Raw genomic sequence first — 20,829 nt, 5'->3', positions numbered from 1 at the left:
GTGTTCCAAACTTGTGCAGAGGGTAGGATTTAAAAAACACCTTCTTGATAATTTATTTTTTTACAAAAATCACAAATAAATGTATGTAGAAACATTGCTGTAGACAAATCTCATGGCTTTTATGTTTGGCGTGGTGGCTCCAAGCTTTATTAATTTCTCAATTTTTCCAGAAAAGCTCTGCTCCAGAGTGAAATCTTTGCCCCAGTGAAGCAAATAAAGTCTATTTCTACTGACTTCAGTAGGGATAAGATTTTTCCCAAGGTTTCCACTGGAGAGCAGTAAAGACATGTTGGGAGACAAGTGAAGATGGGGGCTGGGCCAACAGTTTCCTCAAGGGAAGTCTTAAGCTTCACTGTGGCAATAAGTAAAAGGAATGGTCTTAACTTTCTCAAAATATTCAATCCAGATGCAGTTTGCTAAGCATTATACAAAGGTTAATTTTTAAACCATTTCATGGATAGAAAGAATGTGGCATATGACAATTAAATGACCTGGTCCACGCTAGATCAATTTAGAGTAAAGATGTCTTCAGTTGTAGCATAGTTTGCCAGTATTGTATGTTTCAGAGAAACAGAAAGTTACTATTTTTGTAGTTTAATTATGCAATAATTTGTAGAGTAGCTGACCTCTGTCAGTGTACCTAAAAACTGATTCTTTTGCCCCTTAAAAAACTACGATTTTTTGTTAAGGCAAGAGCAAAAGAAGCACTAGTTACATTGTACCTTTTATTTTCATAGATTTATAAATAGTCCTATGGAAAATGAAAATTTGGTTATTCCACCTTTATTTCAATAATAGCATCACTAGCTTCAAAAAGAACCACCTGGGAGGTACTTTGTGATCTACTATTCAGAAGTGTATCAGAATATGGTCCTTTATTCTGAACAGGAAACATCGGCCCTCTGTACACTGACCAGGATGCATCAAATTTCCCAAACTCTCAGACACACAAGAAACACCTCACAGTCCATTTAAACACACACATTTATTTTTAGCATCCTGCTGCACAATTCTTCTGATTGTAGCTTTTAGATTGGAGTTCTATTTACTCTGGTCATGCAGTTGTTTGCTTCAATTTAGAAATACAACCTGAACAAAAAAGCATAAACTAAACTGCATCTGTTGTTTCTCCAAAGCATGGAAAGAGCAAGATAAGAAAATCAAAAACCTTCCAATGACCATAAAGCTTTGAACTGCTAGCAGTTGGGAGTTTTTTCTTCTTTTAAACCAAAATCGTGTTTTGCCTCAATACTTAATGTGCTCTTCACACTTTTCTAATCAGCACTTGAAAATGATTTAATTCATGCAAATTGCTGGATGACTATTCACTTAAACTTTTCACGGAATTAATGAAATTTAAAAATAAAACAACTTGAACAGAAAATCTTGAAATTGAAAAGGAAGATGTGCCGTGATCATTGGAAACTAAGGTTAGGTTCTGACGAAGAATTCATGAAATGATGGGTGTTTCTGCAACTGAGACCATGCTCAGAAGTCAAAGTCCGGGCTCCAACTCTTATTCCACAGGTCACTCAAGTGTCTCACCAGTGGCCAGATCCTGAGCTCAGCTGGAGTCTCAGCACTGCAGCAAGATCATATTTGCAAGATTCCTAATGCCCCCCGGAACTAACTATTAAAAGCAGCACAGACTGATTGTTATTCTAAGGGGGAAGCCGGATAGACAAAATGCAATTATTGGTTAGATTGCAGCTGGTCTGCTAATGACTAGATGCATTAATGAAGTAGATGCTAGCATCATTAGAAGATTCTAACACGCAGCCCTGAAGAAACGTACCACGTAACAGCATTGATTCAATGTTGACTGAAAAGGCAAAGGGTCACCTAGTCACGCAAAAACCTCTTGACAGCAGTCTGGAGCACACCACTCGGACAACATGGCCTTCGCCAGATGCTCCAACAAGGATCTCTCTGACCCTCTCATACAGAGACGTGTGGGACCATGCAGGATAGAACCGGTACCATATTGATTGTTCTTATTTCTGATAAATGGACGAACCAGTAATAGAAAGCATGGGCGGAATGCAGTATTTGGAATGAGAAGGCATCAACTGAAAAATAAGATTCCATGCAAATATTGGGGTGTGGGCAATAGTAACACACTGTATCTGTTAAAAGTCTGATCCAAAATCCACCCAGAAAAAAACCTGCCAAATATTTCTGCAGACTTTGGACTGTATTGTACAATTTTATGTTATCCTATTGGCCTTGCAACATCTCCAAGATATCTAAAATAGATGCCACCCATCAAAGTGCTACTTTTGGCACTGAAAAAATAGCAAGTCCCAAGACAACTCTTTCTATGTAAAGTAATAATAAAAACAAAGATTTATTCAGGGGGTAAGTTCATGAAGGCCAATATTCCTCATGTAGTCCACAGCTAGCCTTTGTCTGTCCTCACAGAAATCTTCCAGTCATAAAGAGATACCAAATATATTCTTTCTTATTGTGTTTAATGAACTACCACCCAAAAAACATGACTAGACTTGGTTTTCTTTCTGCTGACATGTAGTTCATGACCATCTAACCAGTTTACAATCTAAAATGCGAGATGTAAGATGGACAATGCAAAATAAACATGCAGGAAGTTATAAACTGAGCATCTGAATATAAGCATGTTGCTGAAGTCACTTAGAAGTCTGTGGGGGAAAGAAAAAAGTCTGGAAGTTTCCAAGCTTGGCCACTCCAAGGGCCTTGTTCTGCACAGAACAGTCCATTCTGTCAAATTAACAACTTTCACTACTGACCCTGACACTTAAATGAGTGGAAAAAAGCTGACAAAAAACTCCTGTTGTTAATGATGTACTGCAGTTGAAAGTATAAATAGTACATATTAGTTATGTGAAAAAAACCCCAAACAAAACAGTAAAAGGACTGTGTGTGAAAGGCAATGTGAAGTGAACAAGTGGCAGGGAGCAAATACATTCCTTCAAACAAGGCTTATATTTGGGATATCGATGGCAAGGTCTCACTTCACTTAACAGTATTGAGATACAGTGATACTACACAAGTAGCTTTTCCTTAGTGTGAATCAACTTCAACCCCCTGACAGCTCAGCTCACCTACAAATCATTTCTTTTTCTTCAGATGCAGACTACAAAACTTACAAAATTATATACAGAGCCCTCAAGGGGAAAAAGTCACCACCAAGAGTATTAACTGTTAGCATGCCTGATATCTAAGGCACAAATGGCATAGAACAGTACGGCATGGAACATTTCATATTTACATATAAACAATAACATACATAAATTATTTATATGTCAGTATGTAAATATCCAAAATTCCCCCAAAAATTCACACTGAAAAGCAGAGGGTTGCATATTAATTTGCACAGAGCAAAGCAGCTACCTATCTAAGAAAAGATCTTCACAACACCTTCCCTGCTACAACTGCTCTGTAGACCAAGGGAGAACATGAACGCAGAGAGTTCAGTGCCTAGAAAACAAAAAAAGTTTAGGCATCTTCCTGCCAAAGTAACTTTGAGGATCTGGCTGTTGGTCGTCCTCAACAGACTGCCAAGTAAGATGTCTCAAGAAGGATCTCCCAATGCTGCTGAGCCTTTGGACATGATTTCTGGCTCTGAATACCGAAGATCTAAAATCCTTTGGCTCAAAATACGGTCACAGGAACAGTGCAAAAAACCTGTAGAAACAGCTAAAAAAAGAACCGAGTGTGGTTGCCTCACTTATAGAAGCGTATGAACTACATTCATTATTGTGCTTGCTGACTGGTGGACCCATAGCTCCAACAAGCTGAGAAACTGTGTTCCCACTTTGCTGACTTAGCAACTGGCATCATGTCTGGTACTCCAAAACAGTGGCTACAAAACCACCAAAGTGCAACTGAGACCAAACTAGACAAGTTCAATTCAAAATGAGCTGTCCTGCAGTGGGCTCAATCTATAGTAAATTTGAGTTCCTCTAGCAACAAGCAAGTCAAATGCTGACAAGATGCTCCTTAATTTAGGGCACCATATCCACCAAATCTTCGTGTTTTCTACACTACAAACTTTGGGAAGATCTCACTGTTCCCAAAAATTCTTAATTACTAAATTGAAATTTAATATATTTCTTTTCATTTGATTTATTACATGTATTTTATTTTATTTATTTTAATACAACATTAAATGTTTTGAAAATTCAGTCTAGACAAATTTGAAGGTCATCTTCAAAATTTCTCTATCAAACAAACCAAGAGACACCAACAACAAGCAGCTCTGGCTAAAATCTCTGAGGCAAATGCAATGCTCTGTTGCCAACATTCATTCAATGAACTATGGCAGCAGTTAGGTGGGGTCTTTGACAGCAAGGGTGTATACATAGCTTGCTCAGCTGTCATCATCTCCACTACTGAGGATGTACACCAAAGAAACAGCATTTTTCAAGAGCTCCAAGTAGGAGAACCTGGGAATAGAGTGTGTATCATGATGGACTTAGTCACCACTGATGAGTAACTGCCTTCCTACACTAAGGGTCTGCCTGAGGATTTGAGGTTTGGTATTGTTTGGGAGATTTGGTGGATTTGAAGGGAGGAAGAATAATTTTGTGTTTGAAGTCTGGAGGCCTGTGCTGAATTTGCAGGAATGAAATTACCACACTGTTAGCATACTTGTTAAAAATCACCAGCAGGAATAAACAAACAATTCCTGAAGCTTCGGAAACAAAGTTACAGAACTAACTCACCCACTGGCTCGGACATGCCGCTGTACTAACAGAGGCCAAATGTGCCAAGCCACAACAGCCAACATCTACATCACTTCATTGCAAATCCTCAGAGTAGTCAGGAAAGGAGGAGTAATCTGAAGGGGACAGGACTGTTTTCCAAAAAGACACTGCCTGACCTCTTCACTCATTCTACTTTGCACATCTTTCTCATTAACATGTGAGCTACCAGAGCTCCACTGGCATCAGCCAGGAATCAGCCCCACTGGTCAGGCACTATAAGCATGCAGGTAACACAGGCAGAGCTCCTGCTATGAGCACTAAAGAAATTACCTTCAAATTTCCTAAGTACCATCAGGAAAGGAAAATAAGGAGAACAGTGTACATGTATGTTTAATAGGAATGTTCTTCCCCCATGACCAGCCTGTCTTTCAGGATACACAGGCTTTGGTAGAAATTCTGTTACCATGTAATTGCACTGTAGCTCCATCACACAATCCAGAACATGGATTCTCAGCAAGGGGCAATGTGCAAATTCACTACAAATATCACTCCAGAATATGTGGACAAAACTAAAAAACTGTAGGACCAGATATGCATACATTCCAGGAAAAAAAAAAGCCCCACAACACAAAAAAATACTACCCAAGAAACTGAAAATTAAATAAACTCTAGGGCAAAGGTGCAAGAGAGATGACAGAGTAAAGAGAAACATCTTTCAAGCAATCAAGGCGAGAGCAACATTTAATTTGAATTCAGTGAGAGATAAAGACCACGGCCCACAACCTGAGAAGTTCTATGGCCTCACAAGGAACAAAAGAAATGCTAGTCACCCATGGACAGGGATTCTCAAGGCTTTTGGTCCTGACTCAATTAAATACAGCTACCACCACACAGGTACAGTCTATGTGAGACTGAATGAGAGCAGAAATGTTTAAAGCAAATGAGTCAGCAACCTTGTACTTTTTTAAAATTTATTATGGGAGCAGAGGGTTCAAAAATGCTGAAAAATAAAAACAAAAAGTTTCAGAAAATTAGTACGTTTAAACTACCTCTAGTCACTGGGAAAGTATCCTGTGCAATCATCTTACATATATTTAAAGGCACTATAGAGAACAACTTCTGTTGACAATCACTCTCTTTACAGTATCTTTATTGGCATACTACTACACAGCTGCATAATGAACAGCAGCTACGATTAGGCCTGATTTTGCACTAGACATTTAACTGTATAGCAAGAATCACTGTGTCAGATGTTATGCACCTATATAGCTCACAAAAATAAGTCTGAAAATTAAAAATCTGCATTGGAAAGCACAGTGAGATAGGAGAAATGAGGAATTAATGGACTGAGTTAACAGTAACACCCACCAGGGGGGAAAGGCAAATACTGTTCTCTCATCATCTTGCTTATGTTCATGAGTCACTTCTGTCATGAACAATCCATTAGTGTACAAGGATAAGTGTTGAGTTTAGAAACTTGGCTTATTTATGAGACTGAGGTCATCTGAAAAATCTAACCAAACATAAGTTGTCACGGCTGAGTGTCAAGCAAACTCTGCTATGCAGGCAGTTCCCATTAATCTAAGTTTAGGATGGCCATGGACTAGAATAACTTGCAGTGCAAGTTGTACATAAGAAGTGAGAAATATACTTAAAAGGTAATACCTTAAAAGATAATAGACTACTCAAAAATGCACTGCTGCTGACTAACAGATAACCCAGACAGACTATATGGGCAAATACAAGCTTATGTTGCCCATGTCCCAGGCTTTCTAGAAGCCAGAGCTGCAGTTAAGTGTGATGCAAAGCCCAAGGTAGTAAACCCTGCTGAGAAGCAGCAAAGGCCCCTGTAGCATGACCACAGAGACAAACCCTGGATGGCACTTCACCACAATATTGATCGAAGTGACTTTTTTTTTTTTTTAATCTGGACTAAGACACATGGACTAACGAAGCCAGGTTAAACACAACTGGCCCAGCACAAAAGGAAAGGATGATGACAAAAGCAACAAGTTGCTGTAACACTGATATGCAGTATGTGAGCAGAGAGGGGCATGGATTTGCTCTGCAGAATTCATGATACAAATTAGGTACTTGAAGCTGCATTATCACTTATGCACAAAATTACCTTAAAATTGTAGAGAGGAAAAAATACTAAAAAAAGTGTTTTGTGGTCTTGGCAAACAGCAAGTACTCACGTTCAGCAATTTGCTGCACAGGAAAGCCCAGATAGAAGCTGAATTCCACCACAGACAAGTTCCTTAGCTGCTCACTGACTTCAGACCCATTTAGAAAACCATATCTATCTCGGATGGCAAAAACAATGCTCACGGGGCCTTGTCGAAACGCTACCCCAGGCCTACTCAGAGTTATATTTAGTATCTGAAAAGACAAAATTGAAGAAGGGTCAGCAGAATCAAATCATTGGCATTTCCATTCCTTCCTTGACACATTTTTTTTTCCTAAAATGAAGGGCGGGAATTCACATAAAAACAGAGGAACTTCTATTCCAGACTGATTCAGCCTGCTGAGTCTCAGAAAAGGCAAAGTTACATGGGAATTCCTTTTCTAAGAGTTATCCTTTAAGGTCAATAATAATTCAGTATTATCTGAAAGCTACAGTCCAGAAAATTATGAAAAAAAACCACCTAGACAGACAGTCAGCAAAATAAATCTTCCAATAAAGGAATCTTAGATGAATACCAAACTGCGTGGAACAGACAGGAAGTGACCATGATAAAGAAGCGTTCTGAAAATGGATGTTCTCTTGGTCAAAACCTTCTGCACACTCAGACCCTAGCGCTGGTTAGAAGCCTTATTGTGGCACCAATGTACACAGCAACTGTGTTCATGTAGACAAACCTCTTCCAGACTGTAAGGAAGTATTTAAAAGTTCACTGAGCTGGTAGTCTAAGAAATAGTTTTGCATGTTCTGTCTTCAGTCTATCTAGTGACATTGTGTCATTCAGTTGTACATACAGGAAAGTGCTCAGAACTGTACTATATAGTACTTTAGGAACTATAAAGTTTATGCCATTTTTCCTGCTACGATTTTATTTTAGGGTACCACAGATGGGCATTTATGGTGCCAGTTAAAAAACACGATAAAATTTTTACTAATTTTGGTATTACAATAAAGCTAGATTAAATTTAAGAATTCAGACAGAAGAACAGTTGGTCTCATTAAGTTGAATTACTGACTTTCCAGGGAGTTTTAAGCTCTGCTGTGTGATTCAGTACCCAGCACATATGCAATACATTTCATATGTGAAGTTCCAGTAGCAGCTGCCATGGACATCATATAGCACTGTAAGTATTTCTAGACCTCAGGAGCAACTAGCCTGTTTGCTCACATAATGGCAGTGTGCATATAACTCCTATATTCTCTACCAGGATCCCCTGAGTGGCAATGAGACCTGAAGTTGTTTTACAACAGAAACATTCTAAACACACCTTACTCTGTAATAGTAAAATCTGATGGGAATGACTTTGATATGGGTTGGGGTAGCCTTTACATGAAAAACTATAAACGCTATTATAATCAATATGCTTTTGGATATAAATCATCATCTTGGATCATTTTTTCAAAAAGCCTGAAACCAGAGGGATATGTAATGCCATATTATTTGGTAGGCGGAAAAAAACCAACTGACTTCATGACAAGGCCTCATAGTTCTACATGATCTAGACGGCAAGTGGTAGCCAGTGAACACCTAACTCATTTTACAGGCTGTATGAAACACAGGACAACCAAAGGTGAGGAGAAAAAGGGACAGACATAAAATATAATAATCTTACCTGCACAGTGAAGTTGTAGAACTCCTGGTGTTTGCTCACCTCCATGAATGCCATTGTCAGCCCTTTCTCAATGCGCCGGCTGAAGTTGCAGAACCCAACATCCACGTTCCGAGGCACAAACTGAAGGACTGAAGGCAAAGAGTACACGTTATTGCTACAGACAAGTACTTCCACGAGAGAGAACAAAACGAGCAAGAGAAACCACAGGACTATCACTTTCTCATGGAATTCAGGACACATTCAGTGAAACACTGAGTAAAAATAAAGTAGAAATACATTTTGTGTTGGTGCAGTAAATTCGCTACTCATTAATATCTGCTGCAGCAGTAATTAGATTACCAAAAGATATTAGGGACAGAATACCCACTGGCTCCTCTTGCATACTGAAAGACCTTCACTACATATATGTGGCTAATTTTACACGACTTGAACACTGAATCAGCCACACTGAAATCCTTAGTACCCAAGAGATCAATGAAAATCTTAAGGAAAAAAGCAACAGATCTCTTTTTTCTTGTAGCCTGAAATATAGTAGTTAGCTTGTCTAAAAGACCACATATTGGGTCCATTAAGTATCAGTCTAACACGTTCAAAAAACTTAATTAGCAAGCAATCTTTCAAATCTAGATACATATACCTTAAAGTCTTTCACAGGAGAGAAAGAGCACAGGAGAGAGAGTGAGCGTAGAGCAATGTGAGCACACAGACCTTAACTACATGCACATCTGCGGATTTCCTGATATAGTCTTGCCCAAAGAAATGCTATGATTAGGTTACAGACCCTAATAGCAATGTTATACAAGGTTCACAAACAGAAAATATGTCTATTGTATACCTATATAACCATGTTAAGCATTGGAAAAAGACATGACACCAGTACAATTAAAGAAGTGACATCTTACCATACAGTTATTAATAGAGCAGAAACAACACATGAAACATACCTGAACAAAAGCACCAAGTTTGACATTCACTGCCTATATACTCAATCCTTGTCACTACCTCATTACACAGGCAAACAAACAGGCAGGTGGTTTTGTTATGCAAACAGTGCCTGAAGAAGATTTTAAATGATACCACTGACTCTCAAAATCTATTAAATGGGTAATATTTTACTTTAGATCACTAGTAGTCATGGACTTCACATAAACTGCTGCCATGCAGCAGCCATGGAAAGCTGAATACTACATGAGCAATCCTCCCAGTGACATTATACATGAGCAATCAATCCTCCTGTTCACCAATTCTCCTACATTATAACAATTCTAAAAAGTAGCATTTAATGTAAACATAATTTGAAACTTGACTCGAGCATTATAAAGTAGCTGCACTGTGATTTTATAAGTAAATGTTTCACAATTTTTTTTCTTTTCTCACCTTTTGAAGCAAGAAAGAGCACACTTATTTTGCAACATGCCAAAAAAATTTTCTTGAAAAAACCATGAAATTATGGGGTTAACTGTTTACAATTTATCATCTCTCAACCGTGGATCTGGCAAGTATTTCACTAACAACCAAGAATTAAGATTCACAGCAACAGAACACAGGGTTTTGACTTGACCTTGCATACTTGATCACAAGTGAAGAAGTGTGAATCAATACAAAGCTACATCTCCTCCTCTTCGTGTCAGGAAGAACTCACCTGTCTGAACTTGGAATCTGTTATCTGGCACAGTGAAAGAAGGATGAAGTGAGAGGATCATGGGGGCCTCACCACGAAGAAGACTGCTGTTCACAAGCACATTTATGACAGCTACTGCCGTGTAAACAAAAGGACCTGATGTCACCAAGAAAGCAAATTTAGGGGAAATTTTATAAACCTACAAAAAAAGAAAAAAAATAAATTAAAAAAATTTCAATGTGAAATTTGGCAACACTTTAGACCTACATAGTCTCACACATTTCAAAGCCACATCATCAAGCGGTAGAAAAATACAATCTTTATTTTTCAAAGAGGGAGCAGAAGCACAAACACTTTGCTAATGCTGCGCCTTGCAGCCTCTGCTCCAGTGCATCAGAGGGGCAACTCCCCCATGCTAAGCACACCTACTAGAATCCCTTCAGTACAACACACCAAACTCAACACTTCTTGTTTTATCACATCCCAGCATAGTAGCACTCCCCCTCGCCTGCATTCCCCTGGAGTACATAAGAGTACCCATACAAAATTGCTGCGTACTTATTGAACCGCTTGCATGGCTTCTGCATTTCAGTCATATACTGCATAGCGAATACATCCTATACCATTCACATGTGATAGTCAAGAAGCAAAATACACAGAACCTGTGTTTTATGGACATAATTTTCACACTGAAGAACGCTTTCTTCCAGAGAACACTTCTATCTGCTTATTTCAGACCAGTTACCACAATTACAATTTTCCTCTCCCAATTCATCTCCTGACTTTGAGTCTTCTTAAAAACCCTGAGGAGCCTTAGTCATTGTGTAAAAGAAATGAGATTGTAAGTTAAATATAAACCTAGGTGAATGTTTCCATGCAGACACTATTATCCATCATTTCTCTGTCACCTAAGCAAAAACAAACTGAAGGCTTTTAGTTACTTAAACATATTGCCATGTCTTCTCTTCTTCAGAGAAACTGTCTCAATATCAAGGACACCTGTTTCGCCAACATTGGTTTTTGTCTCTTTGGTTTACTCCCCAGTTTGTTTTATTTGCCTAAGGCAGTCACACTAAAATATTTTGAGATATCCAACATGACGGCATCACAAATAAATAAATAATCTAAACCAGAGACCCAAAGGCTCTGATAAATGTGCACCTCTTAGATTAAGAGATGCTAGCACCTTGCAGGCTTTGTGCTGGTGAAGAGGTATGTTAGATATCCTCAACTTCAGGATCAGTCTTATAGAAAAGCACAGTGCTACTTAAACGGTGACCCAGATGTTCCACACTGGTATTTCTGCAACAGTGTAAAGTGATGGCAATTGCTGTTTAGATGAGACAGCAAGCAGCTCTTTCCTATCCTCTAAAAAAACTTGCATTTCAAAGAGATCATCTATAGCAGAAGAAACTACCTCAGCAGCAGAAGAAATAAAAAAAAAATAATCTATGCTGCTCATTATTCCTTTCTTCCTTCTTAGTCCACAAATATATGCGACATACAGTTTTTATTTTAAATGGATTTAGACCCATAGAACTCAAATTTGTTTGATATGAATAATATGCACACCTCTTTTTCAGTTCCTCTTATCTGAAATTTTATCCTTTTATCTCAGGACGAAATGATCTCTGCAGCTTCAGTTTGTCAAATGGAAACAGCAGTTATAATGGGTAAGACATGCCAAAAGAAAGCTGCCCGTTACTTGCAAAGGAGACTACTTAAAAGGCAAGAAAAAGAGGAATTAGAATTACAAATCTCAGTGACAATTTGCTGGTGATTTCTAAAGCAATACATGCTGAGGAAGAGAGGCCTAGTGTAGCCAGCATACACTTCTGCACTGGAGTTAGGCGTTTCAGACAAGAAAGCAAGCCTCTGATAACTAACTCAGCTGTCTCCATCTCTGACCTGTTGCAGTCCCCCATAGATGCAATGAAAGCAGCCTACCCTGAACACCTCACTGGACTTTTGCATCAACTTTTTCATCTTAACAGCTAATACTGTTTCCCTTTTCTGCTTCACAGCAAGCAACGGCAACTCCAGAAGAATGGAAATTTTAAAAACCCACAACTTTTAAGTGTAATTTTGAAGTACGTAGATTAGAACCACTACAGGTCAAAACAATAGCTATTTCTGCTTGAGATATTGCAGGGCTGTCTAGAGTTAGCTCTCTACAACCTAATTCAGATGACAAAAATAATATAGCCATGCCAGCATGATGCTGTCTACAAGCTAATTCACAGAGAACTTTGCAAAGTTGTCTAGGATAGATAAGCACAGCTCATGACTCTCGATTCACGAATGAGAATCACTCCTCCCGGCACAGCACTAACAGTTCACAAACCCAACTGTCCATCCAACCCTCTCTTGGAGGTTTCACCTCTACTGCCAGGACAGATGCTAACAGATTAGCTAGCTAAACCACCACATTTTAGAATGCCACCTATTAAAGTAAACAAGCACAAATTTCTTATATTAAAAAAGGACAAATTTCTTAACACTTTGGGCCAAAAGCCAGAGAAGCACTCAAGACTCCATGTGCACTTTGGAGCCATTCCCACAGCAAAAGCAGAAACCTTCAGTAGGGGCAGAGAACCCTTACACCACCTCAAGTTAAGCTATCCCTTCTCCAAAGTGCAACGGTTAATCCAACTCTGCTGTTTCCAGGACACAACCTGGAACTGAATGAGATATTCAAAGCTACCCTCGCAAAAGAACGCGCTTCTAGTACAGAAAGTTTTCAAGCCTTGATTTACTAGAGGCTAGAAGAGTATTTGGGGAAAATATCACTGTATGCTTACTCTGTCCCTTATGATGTTCCCTAAGCATTTGCTATTGATTATTGTCCACTGAAATATTTGATTAGATGTGCCTTCACTACAGTCTAATCCCTGCCTATGCTCCACTCTGTTATGCTGTGTAAACATCTGGCAGAAAGCATATACAACCCATTTCCTCACCACCACCTTATTAAGCACCCTGTAAAGAGCCTGCAGAGAGCGTTTAACTTCCTGAAGATGGGCTACAAAAGCTCACAGGTCTTAAAAATGAAACAAAGCTTCTGCTTCTACGCACATTAGGATCCTAAGGCAACAATTCTCGCACCATTTTTACACACCTAAACAGTACCAGCCAGAATTTCAGCAGCAGTGAGCAATGATGAAGCCAGCAAAAGTCCACAAGGTGGCATCTTTGAAAGAAGTATTTAACTGCCTAACAATGAACTGATCTCCTTACTTTGAAGGCAGAGGTTTACTGACTTTGGATTATAGAAACCAATACACTAAGGACAGGCCCCAAACCCTTTATTAAATAGAGCAACAAAGTGGCTGAGGTATACATTATACTGCATGATAAAATTTCCAAGCACAAAGGAGGCTGGCAAAAAGCTTTTTCCTGTTGGCATGAACTTAATGGCACCATGGGTCCTGGCAGCAAGTCACTGCCAACACTATTTTATTTCACACCCCAGTGCAACAAAGCTAAATCAAGGGAATATTGTATAACAGATCTTACCCAAGTATCGTAAGGTCTACATTAGAGAAAGTTGACAAAAATTACTCTTATTCAAACAATAGGGTGTTATTCTTTTGCAGATGCAATACATTGAGACCAACTGGAAAGAACTTTAAAATTTTAGGTTATTCTCACTTTGCTGTAAGGACTTTTGCTTGGAAAACATTGACAAAAGTTTTTTTCATTAGGCAGGATTCAAGGCTTGCCTCCTTTTTTTTTCCACTTCAACAACTCAGAATGTTTGAAATAATAAAGAAGCAGAGACCAAGGTTTCAAGTGAAAAAGTTGGGAAAAAAATGTTTTAATCCTCCTTTCAGTGTTAAGCTGAGCAGCAGTTATATCCATCGTTGCCATGGATTTTATTTTTAAAGCATACATTACTACAAAGTTAAATTTAACAAGACTGCCTCCTGATTTACTGTGCATTACATCACAGCATGGGAACAACATCTGTGAGCTGTAATAGGAGACACAGTAAAAAAGCAGCTTAGAGAAATGCACTGCTTTACCATAACTTGCAAATGTACTCACGGTTCCTGGGTACTCTCAACTAACAAAAGTCAGGTCTGTTTGAATAATTAATTTTAGCGATATAGACAAATTCTGTTTAAAATTTTGCATCACATCACCACTCAGCATACTGATATTATAGACAGCTTTTTTTTAAAATAAGTTTTGTTAGTATTCCGCCATAAGAGGTGAAGACATTTGCTAGTGATTATTTTTAGTGCAAAACCCATACCCAAGGCATCAAAAAGAACACATACGATAGCAGCATTCTAGCATAAAATAAGCATAACTGATTCCACAGAGATGTTTTCTCCTTTCAATAAAAAAGAGTTTGCAAAGAATGAAGCCAGACTAACTGCATTATTTATAAAAACAGTTGCTTCTGAGAAGCCTTAGGGCCAAAACATCCTATTGAGAGCTTTACAAGGCAGCAGAGGGCATGAAAGTAAGGAATTTAAAGGGCAAAAATACAAAGAAGCGAGATATCAAATGTTTGCTCCAGTCAACCTTCAAATATTTAGCAACAGATTTTGTCTTACTGCTGTTAGTTTTAAGAGGGTAAGTGCTTCCATATTATCGAGGTGTATAAGGTCACTGAAAATTAGTGTAGTTCTATTATCATGAACTTTTGACTTCTACTTGACTATGCCTGTTTGCACAGTCTGAAGGTATAATTCACAAACCAGAAGAAAAATCTCTTATTTACAAAAAAAAAAAAACTAAAAAGCTTATAGGCAGGTATTGCTAAAGGACCTGAACTACACATAATTTATAGTGGCAGCTCACTGTGGCTGAAGTTTGGCAGAAACTCGTAACATTCCTATCTTGACTGAGTAGTAGAGAGGTATATTCTCCAACATCAGACAGGAGTTGTTTAATTATTGAGTGCAGTGATTATGGAAGGAGCTGGCAAAACACCGTTTCCCCACACAGATGGGCAAGCAGAAATTAGAGGCACCAAGGGATTCAGTGCATGGAGAAACTCAAGTTATGTTCAACATTCAAACTGCTACTTGAGTTAACTTCATGATGAAAATGAGATCATAGACTCAAAGTAAGATAATGTGGTGCTGGGCTATCACAACTGGATAAATGCAGACATGAAAAAATTGCAAGTGCAGCTGAACCTGCACCTACACCAGTAATTCCATTAAAACACTTCATTTTGTCCCCAGTGTTGAAGTATCTGATTATACAACAAAGGTACCTCCCAAACTACCTCTACAGTCTTTTCCTCTCAGACAGAGGGTTTGAGATAGAGGAGGGACATAGGGTCTTTAAACCTTATCTCAACCAGACGCTCACTTTAAGGTTAGGAAACAGCACTGAAATATTGTTCAAAGATGATTCCTTGAACATCAAAGCAGAGGAAGCTTTCAAAAAAACAACAAGACAGCAGCAATCCCTAGCCCTGTGAGTGGGGGAAGAAGAGGAGTCACACCTATTTGAAGGCTTAAAAATAACATCTTACCATTGCATGCCTGATTTTTTTTCCCCGCCTTTTTCATCTGCCAAATCCTGCATTTGGGAGTCCACCACTTCCCCTGCAAGTGTTGATGGCCTCACAACATAAAATAGCACAAGGCTGTGCAGAAGGTTTTGTTTTCTTTAAGGTGCTAAATATATAATCAGCTAGCAGGAGAAACAAAACTTTTTAACAGGTATTTTGAAAGGTAAAAGTTTTTCAGCTCAGTTTCAATTCACCAGCCAAAGGAGGTGAGCAGTAGAGGCTGGACAATGCCTGCTCACCTCTCGCAAAACCAAGAAAGGGATGTCCTAGAAAACTATGACATTCTAAAAGTAAAAAAGCTGATGTCATAGTCACATTAAAAAAACCCAAACAAAACATGACTAACATTTAAGGCAGAGTAAATTCTCAGAGAGTACCACATGGGTTGTTTTGAAATCGCTGTTTTAGCCTGTGAACTAAAACCACTATTGTAGTATATTGATCAAGTAGTACTTGTACACACTTCATACCACTTACCTCTAGCTCTACTGATCGCCTGAACTGAACTCTGAGCACTTCTCTGATGGATTCACTGACATTTTGTAGAACAGCTCTTTGGGCCAGCACTGGAAATTAATGTCAGTCAGTCAATACATTTTAGCTTCATCTCTTGGGCTTTGGTTCAAAGCTGCATTTTCAATTGTGCAATGCATGAAAAAGCAGGCAATGAGATCAACTGCATCAAATGGATAAAAGAATGGACAAGGAAATAGGTAAAGGTGTGACTGTATCCTAAAAAGTGACTGTACATACAGTTTAAGGGACACCAGGTTTATTTTCTCTCTCTTGTTCTGTTTTTCCATATCTAATGTCTTTAGCATTCTACTAAAAGAATCTTCTAAAGAGCCATTGAGGCATTCAAATTGGATCTGAAAGTCATAGCACATTCAGTCTGACCTGTGCACAACAAGCCTGCTGTCATAACGCAGTTAAAGTTTTGTAGGCAACGCATGGAATGCAAATGAGGTCAGAAAAAAGCTGCAGAAAATATGTATCTATTTTCTCTTAGATAAAAAGTAAACAAACATGTCATTAATTACTGAAAGGGATATCCACCGAGTAAGAAACTGCTTTAAAAACCCTACATCCCTATGGATGTCATGTCTGTTACAGTCACACTGAGACTGTGACTGTGGTCAAGGAAACAACTGAAAAGTGTCATGTTGTCATCCTGCATTTACTTTCCATCAGTAACTTGCCTACAAAACTACTCAAATTACGGAGTAAAAACAAAATCTTCCTCATCACCAGCATAGCCAGCTCACCTTCATATCTGGAGAATGAGATTATGCTCGTTCTGCTTTACATACTACAAATAAATCTTAAGGGCAAAATAGGTTGCTTACCACAGAACATGCAGCACTTCTGCAGCTGCCCTGGATTAGTTCACTGGTATTGTTTTGTTAACAAGCTAGGAAGCGGTAGGAAAACACCAAAAAAAGCAAATACAGATGCTGAGACAATTAATTTTGAAACATGTCACTTTTTCTGGTTACAAACACACCAAATCCAACTGAAGTAAGTATAGGAGAAGGGAAAATATAAACATAAGCTAGTACGGTAAAATCATAAAAATGGTAACAAAACCCAAACATTTTTTAGAACAACTCTCTTCTTTCATATTACAACATTACCTCACATGCAGGTTTTTTTACAAACAGCAGCAACAACTGAAAGGAGAAACTTACTCAGTCAGAACATTTAATAGTTTGGCAGAACAGCACCATGACAGTAACATTCACTTACAACCCATGAAATGATAAAGCAGCCTCTAATTCAGCATACTTGCATATACGCATCAGCAATTTTAGAAGACACTTTCATTCTCTGTGTAGTGTAACGTATATGAAATTCACTATCAAAACGGATTTTTTTCTAGTGAATTCTATTATTTTCAAGAATAAATGATAAATCAATGCTTTTACAGCCGTTTGTCTAAATTTACACCATATTTCTTTGAAAGGTTCACTTAGCTAATTCGACACCGGCAATTTAGCCAGGGGGTCACATTACAGCAGCTTCTGAAAAACAAAATAAAGACGTTAGGAGTATCTTACCCGCAGTGACTAAGTAAGCATCAGGAACCGTGATGTCGCAGACGTAGGGTTGCCTGGTAGTGGTCACGGCCGAGGTTACGGCCACAGGTTCAGATGGAGTAGTGGTCGCTAGAGGGGCAGAGGAGAATGTCCCCGGGCTGCCTGCAGCAGTGACACCGCGGCTGCCCGTGGCAGTGGTTGCGGGGACAGTGGTGGAAGCAGCCGATGCATCGGTACCAGCAGTTACACTGCTTCCTGCTGGAGCTTCGTATCCAGTGGGAGGGCCAGAAGTCGGAGGAAACTGCGTGGGAGCAAACGACATAGTCACAGAGAGAGATGCGGTAGGAAAGGGCATCGCGCTGCTGGTTTCGGTAGGCGACGTCGGGCTGTCGGGGTCTGCGGGAGGAAGGGCTGTTTGGGCACTGCCCTCGCTGCGAGACGTTAAAAGCAGCGTGGGGTTAACTGTAGCACCAATATCCTCATCAGAAGCCGGAGTAGTTGAGAGCAGAGATGAAGATACGTTTAAGACAGGAGTTGCCGGAAAGGTAGTAAACGAAGAGATCAGATTTGTTTCGCTGAGCAAGATGCTGCTGGTAACAGAGTGGGTGTCGGAAGCAGGCAGCACCAGGGTAGGAACCACGGGGTGAGAGGTGGAGAGTGAAGGCTCCAACTGAGAGGTAGCTCCTGTAACAGCTGAGGTAAACACAACTTCAGAGCCCGCTGGCGATACGGAGGGTCCTTCCAGAAACACAGATGACTCGGAGGGAAAATCTGATGATAGTGTTATTTCAGGAACGTGTGCACCTGGAACAGAGGATGCATTTGAATAAAAGTATGATGTTTGGCCAAGAGGGAACTGAGAAACCTCGGCGTCAGTGGCAGAGCTGATAGCGGTAGCCAAGTCCCAGCTGGAAACATCCTCAGAAAGTACTGATGTCCCCGTCAACAAGGTCTGAGGTAAGAGTGCTGATAAATCACTTTGCATGACAGAGTAAGAATTTAGCATGGCCAATGATAAAGACAAGTAGCTCGGTTCAATAAGAAATGGTGTTGATAAAAGACTGGATGGAAAATCTGAACTATTTAAAGATAGTTCCTCCCTTGTAGAAGTCTTGTCAAGCAAAACCACAGATTCTGATGGCATTAATTCTGGCAACTCCAGCAAAGTTGTATGACTGACTGCAAATGATGCTACCGGCTCACTCGGGATGAAGGTAGAGTCAAACAGAACAGTGGTGGCATCAGGAGGTTCTACATGAGTGCTTGGTGTCAGCGAAACTGTTTCCAGAACAGGGAGAGAAAACTGGGCAACAGAGATGTTCAGTGATGTTCCTCCAGGGAGCTGATGGTAAGAAGAAATTGTTATAGGTCTTCTGTCATTAAGGTCAGTGTCCGCAGTGCTCAATAAAAACACGCTTGAATCCGGCATTTCTGCAAATCTTGAAGAAAATGAAACAACTGGTCTTGATGGAAAAGAAGTATCAAAAATCTCAGGTGTAGGCTCCTCTAATTCATACCCGTCAGCAATTACAGTTGCAAACGGAGTTACGCCTTGTACTTCAGACGCTGTGATGGACAAAGTTTCAATGTAATCGCCTGAGCCCACATCATGTTCTGGGGAAAAGCCTGCCTCTGGCAGAAGTGAAACTGAGTCACAATACAGACAAGAACTGTATGATCTCGTGAAAGGCACTGGACTCATGAGCTTACTGACAAGCTCTGATTGACTTGGTATTTCTGAACTGGCAGGCAAATTTGGTGTTATACTGGAGAACTCATGTGTAAACAGGCTGGCATTAAGAACTGTATTAGAGTCTGTGGAAATGGCAGCTGAGTGAAGCAAGGACACAGGTGGAAGACTAATAGGAAACAAAGCAGGCTCAGCACTGGAGGCTGAAGCCGGGGTGGCCCAGGGAGTGCTTGGACTGGTGTAGGCCCGTAGACTGAGAATTTCTGCTGCCCTGGTATTCACATCGGCGTAAATGTCACCATAAGGGTCTGCACTTTGTGCTGTGGCATCTGGGGTCACAGGGCTATTTTTATCCAGCAGCTTGAGATGAAGAGGCAACCCTTCTGACGCAGCCCCAAAAGGCAGAGCTGTTAAACTTGCATTTATGTTTTCCTGCACTGCAACTCCTGCCTCTAAAGGAATGGAAGTGAAATAAATAGCTGTATTTGGAGGGTACAACGGCAAGTCTCTGCTTGCTGTTAGCATTTCACTATCTGGTACGAAAGGCTTCAATTCTGTAAGAGTGTTACTGCGTTCAGGGACAGCACTCAACGGAGTCTTTTGCTGTGCTGTTTCTGAGATATCATATGGTGAAAAAAGGACAGATAATGAAGGTGTTAGCAAGACAGTTTCTAACATTTCTCTTGGTGGCTCTACTGTATTAACTGAATGATGATCGGTTAAAACTGCAAAAGACTTCAGTGGAGGAGTCCACGGTGCCTTTGGAAATGAGCTAATAAATTCATCGTCACTTAAGAACGCCTCATTGCTTGTTACAGAAACATCTACCAATGGCGTACTTTTCCCTTCTGAAAACCTGACCATTTCTTCTTGGTTAAATAAAGTCACATCAAAGGGAGTGGTAACTGATGATAAAACCGTTTGAAGGAAATTACTTTCTTGGAACTCCAAAGTACTTTTTGCTAAGGCCATTTGCGTCCTGCTGCCTGATATGCTTTGGTGCACATTTGAGTCCATTGAGAAAAAGGAAAAATTTTGCTGTTCCAAGGATCTCTCATCTAAATAAAGAGGGAGAGAGAAAAACAAAAAATGAAACCCACCAGATTACCACAAGTAGTAAGACGGCAATAAGCAAACCTCAGACACAGTATTTCTGGAGACAACTGCCCAGAATTCAAGGGCTGAGACAAAACCTCTTGGTACATGAAAAACCTCCATGAGCAAGTCAGCACAAACAGTAAGATTGCCTGTGAACCTCCATTCCCTGGAAACGAGCAGGACAACACGAGCTTTTCTCACCCCACACCTACTTTTCTCTCTACAGCAGCACTCCAGCGAGACAGAAAGTGGCTCCCTCTTACTATGCAAGGCTACAGCGCACGTCAGCTAATGGTCTCACAAAGTAAACAAACCAAAGAGGGTAACAAGGAACAATGCAGGGAAAAATTTTGCATAACTTTAGG

The 20,829-nt window shown here is 39.8% G+C and overlaps 1 protein-coding gene across 2 annotated transcripts in view; it reads right to left on the bottom strand.

The window, feature by feature from the left end:
• KIAA1549 (KIAA1549 ortholog) overlaps positions 1-20,829 on the bottom strand; it is a 152,682-nt gene that overhangs the window by 59,210 nt on the left and 72,643 nt on the right. For both annotated transcript variants that reach the window (XM_075050876.1, XM_075050877.1), the window contains exons 2-6: positions 17,698-20,424; positions 16,118-16,206; positions 10,126-10,303; positions 8,484-8,611; positions 6,884-7,067 (exon numbers count right to left, since the gene is read on the bottom strand). In XM_075050876.1, coding sequence (XP_074906977.1) covers positions 6,884-7,067; positions 8,484-8,611; positions 10,126-10,303; positions 16,118-16,206; positions 17,698-20,424 — 3,306 coding nt within the window. The remainder of the gene's footprint in view (positions 1-6,883; positions 7,068-8,483; positions 8,612-10,125; positions 10,304-16,117; positions 16,207-17,697; positions 20,425-20,829) is intronic.

Source organism: Buteo buteo, chromosome 19 (assembly GCF_964188355.1).
Source record: "Buteo buteo chromosome 19, bButBut1.hap1.1, whole genome shotgun sequence".
Lineage (NCBI taxonomy): Eukaryota > Metazoa > Chordata > Aves > Accipitriformes > Accipitridae > Buteo > Buteo buteo.
This window is presented reverse-complemented; position numbering and strand designations above follow the sequence as displayed.